Source organism: Oncorhynchus gorbuscha, linkage group LG05 (genome assembly GCF_021184085.1).
Source record: "Oncorhynchus gorbuscha isolate QuinsamMale2020 ecotype Even-year linkage group LG05, OgorEven_v1.0, whole genome shotgun sequence".
In the NCBI taxonomy this organism is placed as follows: Eukaryota; Metazoa; Chordata; class Actinopteri; order Salmoniformes; family Salmonidae; genus Oncorhynchus; species Oncorhynchus gorbuscha.
This window is the reverse complement of record NC_060177.1, coordinates 35,764,772-35,779,896: the sequence shown is the minus strand read 5'-3', so window position 1 is coordinate 35,779,896 and position 15,125 is coordinate 35,764,772. Positions and strand designations below refer to the sequence as shown.

At 39.6% G+C, this 15,125-nt stretch overlaps 1 protein-coding gene across 2 annotated transcripts; it reads right to left on the bottom strand.

Moving 5' to 3' along the window:
• Positions 1–344: 344 nt before the first annotated feature.
• LOC124035891 (midkine-B-like) lies at positions 345–14,105 on the bottom strand. 2 transcript variants are annotated; one of them, XM_046349715.1, is made up of 5 exons: positions 13,949–14,105; positions 2,624–2,691; positions 2,265–2,435; positions 1,446–1,607; positions 345–1,335 (listed from the first exon to the last, which is right to left on the bottom strand). In XM_046349715.1, the coding sequence occupies exons 2-5, from the start codon at positions 2,688–2,690 to the stop codon at positions 1,307–1,309; spliced, it is 429 nt and encodes a 142-aa protein (XP_046205671.1). In that variant the 5' UTR covers position 2,691; positions 13,949–14,105; the 3' UTR covers positions 345–1,306. The 2 variants fall into 2 exon arrangements, with proteins under 2 accessions (XP_046205671.1, XP_046205670.1); XM_046349714.1 differs by having other exon boundaries at positions 2,609–2,691; positions 13,949–14,104.
• Positions 14,106–15,125: the final 1,020 nt, after the last annotated feature.

Here is a 15,125-nt window from a genome sequence, read left to right as displayed (position 1 = left end):
AATGTACAATGGCCAGTGTGCTGGGCACTACTCGGGTGCTGCCAGCTGTGGGCAGGAATTAAATAAACCCAACCCGAAGGAAAATGGTTAGGTACCCTTCACTCCTAGTAATCTCGCAAATCGCAGTTTGGGACGAGACTGACTTTATGACCAGAATGATCATATTTACACTTTGTAGTACATTTTGACACTAGAATACATGTTTCCGACACATATTGATGCCACATAGGCCATTTTCAACCAGAGACATAGTTGTTTTGATTCAGTCTCTCTTTAAATGCATAAATGTAGTAAGTTAAATTGCCACAAACATTTATTAAGAAGAAACACGAAACAACCAATAGTAAAAATTCAGAGAGTTTATTTAAAGTGGTTGATTTTTTTCTGTTCCAAGGGTTTGTGTAATAATAATGACCGTAATCACAAAAATGAGAGTACAGATGAACTGTGCGAAGGTGTGTGCATGTGTGTTTGCAAAAATATGAACACAGCAGTTCAACTCAAAATCGCCTGACACCTTTTGAAGTATATATATTATAAAACTAATTGTTTTAACAATACCACTATTATCTTCACAAAGACAATGACTGCATTCTCATGAGCATTCAAGCTCAGCTTTGTATTGTACATGAAACACGTTGAGCTGACGGTCCTCAGTTGACTAGAAAAATAGTTGATTTTGCATCTCTCTACTTTTACTAATTGGCACACGCAATTGAAATCCACTCATCAATTCTGTTAGTAATACTAATTGGTAGTCAAGAGAAAACTAAAACAATCACAACAATGTAAGATGAACATTTTGAATTGAAAAAAAAAAACCTCAAGCATATTATTAAATGATCTACTGGTTAAGAAACAATCTCAAACAAGGAGCTTGGTCTTGACTCCAGTTGAACTAATGTAAAAGGTGAAAAAAAATACAACAAACTCTGGAAAACGTTACACATCACAAGGGTTAGGTAGACCAAGAACACTGGTGAGGTCAAAGTATTTGTTTCTTGCATAATACAGCATGTCCAGAACTGGAATCTTACTAACATTATGGAAATATCAGAACACAAGCGAGCTAAGTTGCCAGGCCACCGACAGCTGGAAATATGTGAAAAGAATTGTGTTTGTCTACATTTGTGGGATATTTGGTCAATATTCAGAGACATTTAGCGTTTGTTATACTGTATTTGAAGGAAAGGCCCATTTGACATCTCATAATTCACTTGTGTATATTATGTTTGTTGAAAAAGCAAAGGATATTGCGTAATAAAATCAAACCAATCACTTGTTCAATGTGGACTCATCCACCTTTTTAGTTCTCCTTCCCTCTTCCCTTCTTTCCTGTGGGAAGCCATAGGGTCAATTCATCATAGATTCCTTGCTCAATATGACGTACTCATTTGGGGATAGGAATGTTACTTTTTTACATGACTTAAATGTCTACTTCTTACCTTTGGCCTTTGTCTTGGTCTTTGCGGGGCATGGCTTAGACACCTTGATGGTGGGTTGGCACTCTGCGTTGTACAGGGCCTTTTTCAGGGTTCCAGACCGGTTCTTGGATCCAGTAGCTGTGTCACACTCACCCCAGCTGCCAAACTTATACTTGCAGTCAGCTGAAATGGCAAAGGTCAAAAGGGAAAACCGCTGAGTATCAGGAACACACCACAATAGAGCTTGCCTGGCTACCCAGACTCCTTGCTCTGGCCAAACGCTACGCCACGCCCACATACGTTCGGTTCTTCCCCGCAATGAGTCTGGATCTGAGTACCTCCCCGACCCTTCACCGAATGCAAACATATTTGGGCCGTCTGATTGGTCCAGAAACTGATGGTTTGGGCCAGAGCCAGAACACATGTGGGGAAAGCGATGGTTTGAAAATGTGTCATTGGCTTTGATACTCTGATTGGTTAGATACAATCCAATCGCTGATGACTTTGCTTTGCACAACGCCCCCCCATGCCCCTCCCCCCAACATACAACTTCAATGATGGCAGTCTCAGACTAAAGTATGTCGTGAACGACAGAGCAGCGGAAGAAGTCGTCAGGCTATCATAGAACAGTCTGAAGATAATGTAGTTCTATAGTTTTTTTGGTTATGTCAATTACTAGGTATTTACTAAGAAATTACATGATACAATTCTAATTATGTAGTAATAAGCTATGAATGAAATGTTTGCTATATTTTTGATTGACTGACCACCAGTTTACACTTTGAGAATTATATGGCATATCAAGGGAAATGGAATCATCTATCAATGTATAAATTCTACCGCCGAACTCCTTCTTCCAGTTGCAAGGCACTTTGCATTTCAGTTTTCTCATCTGGTCGTTGCAGGTGCCCTCTCTGACACCGACTCCACAGTCTCCGTTGTTAGGCACACAGCTAGCATAGCGCCACTCAGCACAGTCAGAGGTACCACCCTTGGCCCCTTTCCCCTTCTCTGCGAAACAAAAATAACAAGATGACAGAAATAATATCAGCAATATTATAATTAGTCGTTAGTAAGGACAGGTTTCCAACTGAGGCTTTATGAACCCCATGAACGGTGCAACTGTCATGCTAATTCTACAACTGTGCATGCCAAATTAAAGCAATACATAGCAAATCCCTTACCTTTCTTGTTTTTACCTGCTTCAGTGGTGACTATCATCAAGGCCACCATAAGCACCACAGCTGTTGAGAACAAACCCCGCATACTGGAGAGAAAAGAAGAAAAAGAGGGGGAAAAAACACGCCATTACAATTGTGGCACAAGAAATAATGTTGCCATTATGTAGGTTATATTGTTCCAAAGGTCAAGCTGATGTTCCTCCGTTGTGTGTCTATAATTGAGATGAGAGTTGAAAGAGCACGATCAAGGCCAACTATTGATCGTTACCAGCAATAATCAAACCAATTCACAATGAGTGGTTCTGTACTTTAGAGGTGAAAGGTGAATAAGGGATTATGGTCAAAGAGTAAAACACATCATGTTATACAAAATGCATTACATTAAACAGTTTTAAAGCTTGACACCCGAGCATGTGAGAGTGAGAACTGGGAAAATACATGTGAGAGGGCTGAAATATTACATAGATTTTTTCCTATGATCTCATGACTCAATTTAGGGTCAATCAAACCAACTGTGAGGAACACAACCAGCAATGAGGATCAATGGGTCATGAGCCACTCACTCCACCCTTTCACTTCCCCTTACACAAAACAACACGTTTTCCAACATGAACACCAAACAAAATACAACATTTTATTTTGTGACAAGCAGTGCCAGGAATATGTTAGAAAACAAAAATCTACAGTTGAAGTGGGAAGTTTACATATACCTTAGCCAAATACATTTAAATTCAGTTTTTAACAATTCCTGACATTTAATCCTATGTCAGAATAATAGTAGAGAATGATTTATTTCAGCTTTTATTTCTTTCATCACATTCCCAGTGGGTCAGAAGTTTACAATAATTATTGTTTAACTTGGGTCAAACGTCTTCCACAAGCTGACTCAACTGAGTCAGGTTTGCAGGCATCCTTGCTCGCACACGCTTTTTCAGTTCTGCCTGCACATTTTTCTATGGGATTGAGGTCAGGGCTTTGTGATGGCCATTCCAACACCTTGATTTTGTTGTCCTTAAGCCATTTTGCCACAACTTTGGGAGTATGCTTGGGGTCATTGTCCATTTGGAAGACCCATTTGCGACCAAGCTATAACTTCCTGGCTGATGTCTTCAGATGTTGCTTCAATATATTCACATAATTTCCCTTCCTCGTGAAGCCATCTACTTTGTAAAGTGCACCAGTCCCTCCTGCAGCAAAGCACCCCCACAACATGATGCTGCCACCCCCGTGCTTCACGGTTGGGATGGTGATCTTCGGCTTGCATGTCTCCCCCTTTCTCCTCCAAACATAACAATAGTCATTATGGCCAAACAGTTCTATTTTTGTTTCATCAGACCAGAGGACAATTCTCCAAAAAGGACGATCTTTGTCCCCATGTGCAGTTGCAAACCATAGTCTAGATTTTTCATGGCGGTGTGGATATAGATACTTTTGTACTGGTTTCCTCCAGCATCTTCACACGGTCCTTTGCTCTTGTTCTGGGAATGATTTGCACTTTTCGCACCAAAGTATGTACATTCATCTCTAGGAGACAGAACACGTTTCCTTCCTGAGCGGTATGACGGCTGAATAGTCATATGGTGTTTATACTTGCATACTATTGTTTGTGCAGATGAACGTGGTACCTTCAGGCATTTGGAAATTGCTCCCAAAGATGAACCAGACCTGTGAAAGTCTACAATTTTTTTTGAGGTCTTGGAAGATTTGTTTTGATTTTCCCATGATGTCAAGCAAAGAGGCACTGAATTTGAAGGTAAGCCTTGAAATACATCCACCCGGTACACCTCCAATTGACGGATGTCAATTAGCCAATCAGAAGCTTCTAAAGCCATGACATAATTTTCTGGCATTTTCCAAGCTGTTTAAAGGAACAGTCAACTTAATGCATGTAAACTTCTGACCCACTGGAACTGTGATACAGTGAATTATAAGTGAAATAATCTGTCTGTAAACAATGGTTAGAAAAATTACTTGTGTCATGCACAAAGTAGATGTCCTAAACGACTTGCCAAAACCATAGTTTGTTAACAAGAAATTTGTGGAGTGGTTAAAAAATTAGTTTTAATGACTCCAACCTAAGTGTATGCAAACTTCCGACTTCAACTGTATCTATGTTGATGACACATTGAACACAATTCATGTCATCTCATTGTCACAATAGCGCTTCCCATCTTTGTGTGTTCTGGTCATTGCATTGTGCAGACCCTTTAAAGCTGAAACTGTCTGTCATATCCAATTGGGCTATTACAACAACAAAGTTACTTCAAACAAGGAACATTGTTTTTCTTACTAGAACATCGTTGCACTTGCAATGGAAAACCATAATATGTACCGAGAATTGTATTTTTTACCACGCTGCCTTACACGCTCCTCTGTTTCATCAACAAAACAATAAAATACATTGCTGCAAGCAGCAATGACCAGGGGTCAGCTATGGGCCCACTGTGCCACCATCAGGAAAAATTTGACACATAGTTCACAGATAAAGAAATAGCCCTATATTTGTGAAATGTATGGATGTCTATCTTCCTACAACACCAACTATGGATGTCTATATCCTGTCAAGTTCTGAGTTTCTATTTATTCTCTGACTTAATTGAGTTAATGTCTATTCTTTCTGCCAACAGTCCCAGAGCTAGCAGCAGGGGATGGACGGCAGCACCAGATCACCATGGTGAAGGCTAACCCACCTGCTGGGAGGTGATAGGGGTCGCCCTGACAGGGTCGCCCTCGGTGGAAGAGGCTTGGTTTGAAGCCATTCTTCTGTGGGACACAGGGGAACTGCATGTCTCTGTCTGGGTTAGAAGAGCTCAGAGATGTGCCGGGACAAACAGGTCTTGTATTAGTTTGAAGAACACCCACAAAGAGTAACTCAAGAATCTGATTTCAATAACCCAAAACAAGGTTGCCTATAATACCAAATCCTTGATTTTGTGGTGGGAATCTAAAAGTATTTCACGCTTCCCCATCAAAAGATTAGGGTCCTTGTTCAATCCATCTGCTTCCCAGTGTAATAAAAACCAAAGCATTCCTTCCCGTTATGCAAAAGAAGTGTTTGGAATATTATGAAGTTCATTTTTGTGACATACAATCAACATTCAAGGCAAAGGATGAGTGTTTTCTGTGCCATAGCCTGTTGGTTATGATTAATTAGGACCCATCATTAACGACTGGCAAAATACACAAATCCTTCTAGTGGAACACAAACAATGAAGACATTGAGAACAGAGAATTGAGATCACACAGCAGCAGGGTACTAAGATGACACATTCTGGGCTGTTCACAATATGTCATGTGGATGTTACAATGCCGCTTCCTACAACACCACTAAGATGCCAAATCGGCCAACCAAAATTGGTTCTGTGAAAGTTCCCAGAACATTTGTTAGGTTGCAGCAAATGTTCTCATAATACAACAACTCTCTAGTTGTGCTGATGATTATACAATGTTTGTATGAAACATTTGCTTGATGTCGCAAGAACGTTCCCAGAACACATTCCGTCTGTTCTTTAATGGTTCCCAGAATGTTTCATATGTTGTGGGAACCGTCTGATTGTGGGGACATGACAAAAGATCTGTTCCCAAAACACAAAAACGGTCCACTTTTGTGGATGATTATGCAATGTTTATTTTAGAATGCAAAATACATTCACCTGATGTTATAGTTAAAAAAAGAAAAGTTATTTAAAATGTCCCTAAAACATTTATTTAGGTCATGGGAATATTGTGAGGATATGACACGACAGGTTCCCAAAACACAAAATCTGTCCAGTTTTGATGACATTCCTACAATGTTCGTATCAGGGTGCACAAAACATACCCTCAGTGTTCCCAGAATTATCAAATTAAGTTTTGAACAGTCCTGTGTTACTGTTACAGTCCTCTTTCTTACTGTTGAGGAAGTTAGAAATCCAAGTAGAAACACATATTTGTGTTATTTGGGATCACATAACTTATTAGACATTTATTGTACAAACATAGTTTTACCATATTTTTTTGATAGTCACAAGCAGGGATCAAACCTGGCCTTTGGAGTGCTATCCCTGGAATGAATCGACTGCGCGCCACTGCGTTGTGACCGACACAAATATAAAGCTGTTTACACCTTTACTCTGATTTCCAGGTTGTGGTCTTTGTCTTTGCCAAAGACAGGATAACAAAATCGGAAAAATAAGTATCCTCTATTATTTCTTTCTCTTCCAATCTTCTTCTTATGCTGTAAAGGAGGGATGTTTTGACTTTTATTTTCCCGACAAAACTTGATTTCAGAATTCGTGTTCAATTGTTGCCTGGCAGATTGTGGCGAGGTGTATATAGATGTGCATATGTCCTACGACATATAGCCATAGTTTGGATCATAATTGAAGGATCCACGAGAAACATTACGCGCCTGGTGGTGCAGAAAAGTAAGTGTCCTACAGGGCTTGAAGATGCTGGACTGCATGTTCAAATCGACTTCATTACCATTCTTGTAGATTTGTTAGGACAACACCCGTATCAAGATATAATGATGTGATAAAGATTGGAATGCTATTTGTTTGAAAGTTTGGCAACTTCATACAGTATAATGATGTTACATTACACATCAAAGTTAGCAGAACATTGCAGCAATGTTTTCAGAACTAAGTGCATTATTGCTGAAGTATGTTTTCAGAACTAAGTGCATTATTGCTGAAGTATGTTTTCAGAACTAAGTGCATTATTGCTGAAGTATGGTTTTAGAACTAAGTGCATTATTGCTGAAGTATGTTTTTAGAACTAAGTGCATTATTGCTGAAGTATGTTTTTAGAACTAAGTGCATTATTGCTGAAGTATGTTTTTAGAACTAAGTGCATTATTGCTGAAGTATGTTTTTAGAACTAAGTGCATTATTGCTGAAGTATGTTTTTAGAACTAAGTGCATTATTGCTGAAGTATGTTTTCAGAACTAAGTGCATTATTGCTGAAGTATGTTTTCAGAACTAAGTGCATTATTGCTGAAGTATGTTTTCAGAACTAAGTTTATTGCTGAAGTATGTTTTCAGAACTAAGTGCATTATTGCTGAAGTATGTTTTCAGAACTAAGTGCATTATTGCTGAAGTATGTTTTCAGAACTAAGTGCATTATTGCTGAAGTATGTTTTCAGAACTAAGTGCATTATTGCTGAAGTATGTTTTCAGAACTAAGTGCATTATTGCTGAAGTATTTTTTAGAACTAAGTGCATTATTGCTGAAGTATGTTTTCAGAACTAGCTGAAGTATGTTTTTAGAACTAAGTGCATTATTGCTGAATGTTTTTTATGTTTTGAAGTATGAACTAAGTGCATTATTGCTTATGTTTTTAGAACTAAGTGCATTATTGCTGAAGTATGTTTTCAGAACTAAGTGCATTATTGCTGAAGTATGTTTTTAGAACTAAGTGCATTTTGCTGAGAACTAAGTGCATTATTGCTGAAGTATGTTTTTAGAACTAAGTGCATTATTGCTGAAGTATGTTTTTATTATTGCTGAAGTATGTTTTCAGAACTAAGTTTATTGCTGAAGTATGTTTTTAGAACTAAGTGCATTATTGCTGATTGCTTTTCAGAACTAAGTGCATTATTGCTGAAGTATGTTTTTAGAACTAAGTGCATTATTGCTGAAGTATGTTTTCAGAACTAAGTGCATTATTGCTGAAGTATGTTTTTAGAACTAAGTGCATTATTGCTGAAGTATGTTTTTAGAACTAAGTGCATTATTGCTGAAGTATGTTTTCAGAACTAAGTGCATTATTGTTTTTTTTAACTAAGTGCATTATTGCTGAAGTATGTTTTTAGAACTAAGTGCATTATTGCTGAAGTATGTTTTTAGAACTAAGTGCATTATTGCTGAAGTATGTTTTTAGAACTAAGTGCATTATTGCTGAAGTATGTTTTTAGAACTAAGTGCATTATTGCTGAAGTATGTTTTTAGAACTAAGTGCATTATTGCTATTGCTAAGTGCATTATTGCTGAAGTATGTTTTTAGTACTACTTCTATTGCTCCAACATTTTTTTTAAGTGCTGTAGTATTTTTCAGGGAACGTTATTAGAACCATCATATCATACTGTAACTTTCTTTTTTTAGACCACTGTAGGAATATTCCCTGCCTGTTGTCATGGGGGTTTTGAATAACATATCCATCAACATCAGCAGAACGTTCCTGTATATCTTTCCTCAGAACCAGTTCTTATTGCTCCCACATTTTGTTTGCGGTAATATGTTCTAAGAACGTTACCGGAACATTGTGTTATTACAATCCCTGGCAACCTAATGAGAACCTTAGGGGAATGGTTCTGTGTTCTTTTTTTACAGATGTTGTTGAGAAAATGTTAGTGAATGTTGGGAGAACATTCCAAGGACATAGCCACAGGAAGCAGGGGTGCTGCAGCACCTCCTGGTGAATTGAAATAAAAATAAATAAATATATGCTGTACCTAAGCAAAGAGAAAAGATAATCCATCATTACACTAAGACATGAAGGTCAGTCAATCCGGAAAATTTCAAGAACTTTGAAAGTTTCGTCAAGTGCAGTCACAAAAACCATCAAGCACTATGATGAAACTGGCTTTCAAGGACTGCCACAGGAAAAGAAGACCCAGAGTTAACTCTGGCCCAAATAAATGCTTCAAAGTTCAAGTAACAGACACATCTCAACATCAACTGTTCAGAAGAGACTGCGTGAATCAGGCCTTCATGGTCGAATTGCTGCAAAGAAACCACTACTAAAGGACACCAATAATAAGTAGAGACTTGCTTGGGTCAAGAAACATGAACAATGGACATTATACTGGTGGAAATCTGTCCTTTGGTCTGATGAGTCCAAATTTGAGATTTTTGGTTCCAACCGACGTGTCTTGGTGAGATGCAGAGTAGGTAAACGGATGATATCCACATGTGTGGTTCCCACCGTGAAGCATGGAGGAGGAGGTGTGATGGTTTGGGGGTGCTTTGCTGGTGACAGTCATTCAGAACACACTTAATCAGCATGGCTACCACAGCATTCTGCAGCTATACGCCATCCCATCTGGTTTGCACTTAGTGGGACTATAATTTGTGAGGAGAGTGATGAAGTGCTGCATCATGTCAATCAAATGTTTTTATAAAGCCCTTTTTTACATCAGCCGATGTCACAAAGTACTATACAGAAATATTACCTGGCGTCCACAATCACCCAACCTCAACCCAAATGAGATGGGTTGGGATGACTTGGACCGCAGAGTGAAGGAAAAGCAGCCAACAAGTGCTCAGCATATGTGAGAACTCCTTCAAGACTGTTGGAAAAGCTTTCTAGGTGAAGCTGCTTTAGAGAATGCCAAGAGTGTGCAAAGTTGTCATCATTTGTTTAACACTTTTTTAGTTACTACATGATTGCGTAGGTGTTATTTTATAGTTTTGATGTCTTCACTATTATTCTATGTCTTCACTACTATTATGTGGTGAAGTCTTCACTACTATTATTCTACAATGTAGAACATAGTCAAAATAAAGAAAAACCCTTGATTCAGTAGGTGTGTCCAAACTTTTGACTGGTACTGTATATGGTACTGTATATAAATAGATTTAACAACATTTGTGAACTAGGCCTGTATTACTCCTTTACGAGTCTTTGAGTCTTTCGTCAGCACCCACCACCCCCCCCACGTCGCCATAGCGGTAATCTTAGATAGTGTCCTGCGAAGGTTCCCGGTTTGCTGGGAAGTCTCTGATGAACAGCACCCTTGTGCAATGCCCGTCACCCACGCAACTTACTAATCTAACGGCAACATTTGTTCCATTGGTTTGTGCCTGAGCCAATATGTCCAGAAGATGAGCAGGGATCGTAGCCACATCCGCTCACATTGCAGTATGCTCACATTGAACTTTCGCTTGCTTGCAGGCAGCCTTGGATAGAAAGGTCAGCCACAGATGATGAATCAACAACTCACTGGAAAAGTCAGATCCATTAGAGGTAATCACCTCTCTGAACCATCGCCTCGTGTGAGGCAGAATGCCATGAGTGGCAGCCGTCTACTCACTCACCAGGGAGCTGGTCTACTGGAGAATCTACCAAGGCACTAGCGTTGTATCAGGCAACTCTACAATTGGCTTCTGAAAGTGTTGTTTCTTTACTTGACTGCTCATCAAAAGGACTGCGAATGAAAGTGATACACAATGGCCAGGACAGCCGGCCCTCTGGCACATACGACTGCTGCTCCTCTTCAAGCCAATTGATCAAATATTCTGTTGACCCAGTAAATCTGTATTCTGTCCTCAAAAACAGTAATTAAATGTTGATTGCCAGTGAGCATAATTAAACACTCCAAGCAACCACGAATCTCTGGAAATTCCCCATTCTCAACTCCCACCACTCACTGAATCGCAATCTTTTTGTATCACTTGAAAAAAAATGATAGAGTTCCATTTTCAAGTAAAAGCTGGCTTGTTTTTTCCGCACCAGCTAGCAGTTCCAATGACATTCTTCCCCTGGCCATAAATGTCGAGGGGCTACTCCAGGCAACACTTTTGTCTTTGATGAAACAACACCCAGCAGGCCTCGTCTAACCCACTGAGCCTTGCCAAGGGTGAGGCCCGGAGCGCCCTCAAAATCTTTTATCGTTCTTTACGAATGCAGACACCCTGTATCAAAACAGAGCCTTTTCCTGGTCTCCTTTCACTCCATTCTAAAGGGCCACTAGACAGATATCCCATGCAGGGTCTTTGTTCCACACATCTCAATGTGGACTTAGCATACTGGGAGAAAGGTCATCTTAAAATACCACAGTTTACTAGAGCTAGACATGCCCAATCATTTGCAAAATATGCCTACAAAACGTTGTCTTTTTTTAATCCGTGCCAGTCATTTTTATCCATCAGTAATGCAGCTGTAACAGGAATGTTAGAATAGGGAGGTATCTGTGTGTAAGAGATCTTCCTTTCCCAACTATAAACATGTCATTATGAAACATCGCCCACTATTCACCCCCACCACAACTCACTTCCACCATCTACTCATCACACAATGGGATAAACATAATATGCATTGCCTGGCAGAAAGCAAAACAAATAGTCAAATTGGATCAGATACCGTAAAGATCATATTTCGATTGACTCAAATGGTGCTACCTCTAATAATGGTCCTATATCACCAAGGTCAAATAGACAACATTGGATTTGCTAGATCAGTTCTACAACGAAACAATAACAACAACAAATGGAAAGCAGGACTACACTGAACCTGAACAGCATAAAGTCACTCTTGTTTTTACTGCTAAGCAGCATTCCTCGTCTTCTCAGAAAAGTCACTGACCGCAACAACAACAAAAAAAGGATGGAATGCCCACTAAGAGAGAAGCTGCGGGGTAGAGGGTCACTCTAAAGAAAGACAGTTAACAAAGACCCAGAATGTCCTGGCCTACTTCAGGATGGAACACTGAGTGGCCAACAAATGGCTGAATCACATGCTTTATTTGATCAAATATACAAAATGTAGGTGGATTCTGGCCGTCAAGGACAAACAGTGCAAGGACAGAATGATTCACGTTACTGGCTCAAATAGTATGACTGCACTTTATCTACTATAACGTCATTGTCGACAGCTAAACATCCTCCCTGCCGTCAGTCACGTGAAAATGGGATCCCTTCTAGTTGAGGCATGGCAGTCATGACAAAATGGCTTATTCTCTAAAAGAGACAGTGGCCTACTTACTTCCCATTCCTTCCTATTTCAACATAACCAATGACATACTCCATCATACTCCATGAGCAGTGAGAGAATAGCAGAGGGGCCACGCACCCACAAATCTCCGCCGAAATCAGGTTGAATGGTGCATTTGAATAGCCAGGATAGAGTTTTCCCTGTCTTTTCAAAGCTGTTTTCTCTCCCCTGATTATCTGTGCCATTGCCTCGAGGTCCATCTGCCAAGCTCACACAAGCTCTAAAGCCCCATGCTACCCCTCCTCCATTTCTAAAAACCTAAGCCTGAGGCACTAGCTGCATCTAGTGTGCCCAATAACTTTCTAAAATACAACTGGGGGGAAAAAACAATGATAACAACAGACTGAGGACTATCTTTTCCCCATTTCATCTCTCTAAGGTTGTGTCACTTTGAGCGTTATCTCTGACTGCAAATAATCTTTTACAGCCTCTTACACAGCCACTACTTTGGGGGAGGGGGGGCGCAAACATAGGTGGGGCAGCCATAAATTGTGGTCAGGTAAAAAAAAAAGTTCCTGGGCAGTGAAACACAAAAAAGGAGAACAGCTCTTGAGCGGAGTGGATAGCAGTGAATACAAGTACTTGAGGTTAGAGTCGATTCCAATGCTCATATTGTTGTGGTGGGGGATGTTTACATTGACTTTGCTTTTAGTCATTTAGCAGAAGCTTGTATCCATAGCCACTTACAGTTAGTTACGGCTTAAGTGAAGTGTTCAGGTCAAAAAATCCATTCATTGGCCCAAACAGAAAGCAAACGATTTCTGGAACCTGAACACAATTCAAATTGTGGAATAAATGCGTATGCTTTACTTTAAGACGAACAAAGACATGTAGAAGTACACTTTCAAACTATGTAGCTTCGCTACATCTGAAATAGTAATTGACTAAACATAATAATTTATATAAAACAATATTATTATATTTCGCAGGATTTATCTCCATTCTTCCAAACTCAAGTATCATAGCTCAAAATAGTTACAGTAGTGAGACCATACATTTAGAAGCACAGAGCCCCCCCCCCTCCCTCCCACTACTTATCATCAACACTAGAATGTGTCACCCCTGAGGACGTTGTCACACAGTGCAAAATATAGCTAACATAGTTGTTAAACTCAAAGCAAAGCCGTTATTACAACAAAACTTAATTTGGCCACAACTTCTTCAGATCCCTAAACAGAACCGCTTGCAAAGTTGTAGAATTAAAACAGTTCGTTCAATCGTTGACTTCATATTTAAGATTCAATTAAACATTTTTGATTCAACGAAAGTTTATGCCAATACGCAGTGCTACTGCGTTTTTTTGCGCAAATCGCGTGTATGGGATAAAAGTTGTGTATTCATTACTGGCAAAAGTTATGAATCTATGCAGTAAAGCCAACACATGGTGCATAAATTATTTAAAAGACCATAAAACTAAAAAGAACAACTAAATAAAGAAACATACACACAAATAAATCATCCCAAGAAAAATGAGATTTCCCAATTGAGAAATTACACACGACACGTCAGTTATTCCCCAGAGGATTCCGATGATGGAGACTATATATTTTAACTATTAAAAGTGAGTAATGATAATGTTGATTTGGGTGATACAAAGTAACATAATTTTATCACTAAACATTTGGACAAATACACATATAACTTACTTGTTTCTTTGATCGTACTTCTTGGCGAGAGTTTATGGTCTTACTTTGAGCCACAATATATTTTTTACAGTCCTCCAATACCTCTAGCCCGGCCCGCTTGCTCTTATTTGTCGCCCTCCCCTTTGTTTCTCAAAAACTAGTTTGAGCTGGTAACATTAGGGCCACATTAAATTAACCACCTCGTGACATCACCAACCCACGTGATGATTACGGGTCAAGAGACGCGTAACCCCAACCCCTGTGCACCACTCGTCTAGGACACTAACTTTTTGAAGTTTTATTCTAGTGAATCCCTAGATGTATTATTTCACAGTCATTATTCTAGTGTTCTTGTTGCTACAAATATTTTTTTATGCCTACAAATAAAAAAAACATAAAAAAACATTGATTACTATATTATATACCCATTCCAATTTCACCACCAGACATTATCACAGAGAAAGGAAAGCAGAATGATATGCTCAGACTACCTACTATAGACAGATACTACTATTCTATGGTGCCTACAGAATGCCTAGGGATGTATGCATCATAAATGTTTTAACAGCACCACTGTTGATAAAAGGATATGTAGAAGGGTGAGCCGGTTAAGGATCGATTCAGACAAGGTGGTAGATTGTACGACAAGCGACAGATTTATTCAGAGTGAGAATATCTGGTACACGTATATACGGCTCTCCCATTCGCTCGCACAGAACAGCAGGAAAAAGAGAAAGAGTGAACCGTTACAATACAATTTATACAAAACAGAAAGTAGGTTGATCCTGGGAGATCGGATCTTTTGATTGGTTCAGCTGGGCCGTCCGTCTGTAGTCTTCCGCCATTGGCTCAGCTGGGCCGTCCGTCTGTAGTCTTCCGCCATTGGCTCAGCTGGGCCGTCCGTCACTCTCGAATCCCGCCGTCACATCCGTTCAGCTAAAGGGGACTGTGTGTGTGCTGGATGGGGGTGTGTGTGCGTGAGTTATCCTGTAGGGGCCCCACATCCTTTACTGTGAGTTGTAGCCATGCATTTAGCAGTAGGCTGATCACTTGCATAAGAGAATAGCAATTCTTTACAAAACCCTCTCTTCACGTCTCACCAGAGACGTGACACAACCTAACTAGATCCAGACACAAAGAGAAACTTCTCCCTAATGGACTAAGAAATAAGGCACGGTATTAAACAGAAATAGACATA

Bases quoted from the DNA above. Each gene is read 5' to 3' on its own strand.
- LOC124035891 (XM_046349714.1), bottom strand. From the start codon at position 2,690: ATGCGGGGTTTGTTCTCAACAGCTGTGGTGCTTATGGTGGCCTTGATG. The intron at 2,436-2,608 runs GTAAGGGATTTG...TTTGTTTCGCAG, and splicing joins AGCAGGTAAAAACAAGAAAG to AGAAGGGGAAAGGGGCCAAG. The intron at 1,336-1,445 runs GTAAGAAGTAGA...GGCTTCCCACAG, and splicing joins GACCAAGACAAAGGCCAAAG to GAAAGAAGGGAAGAGGGAAG.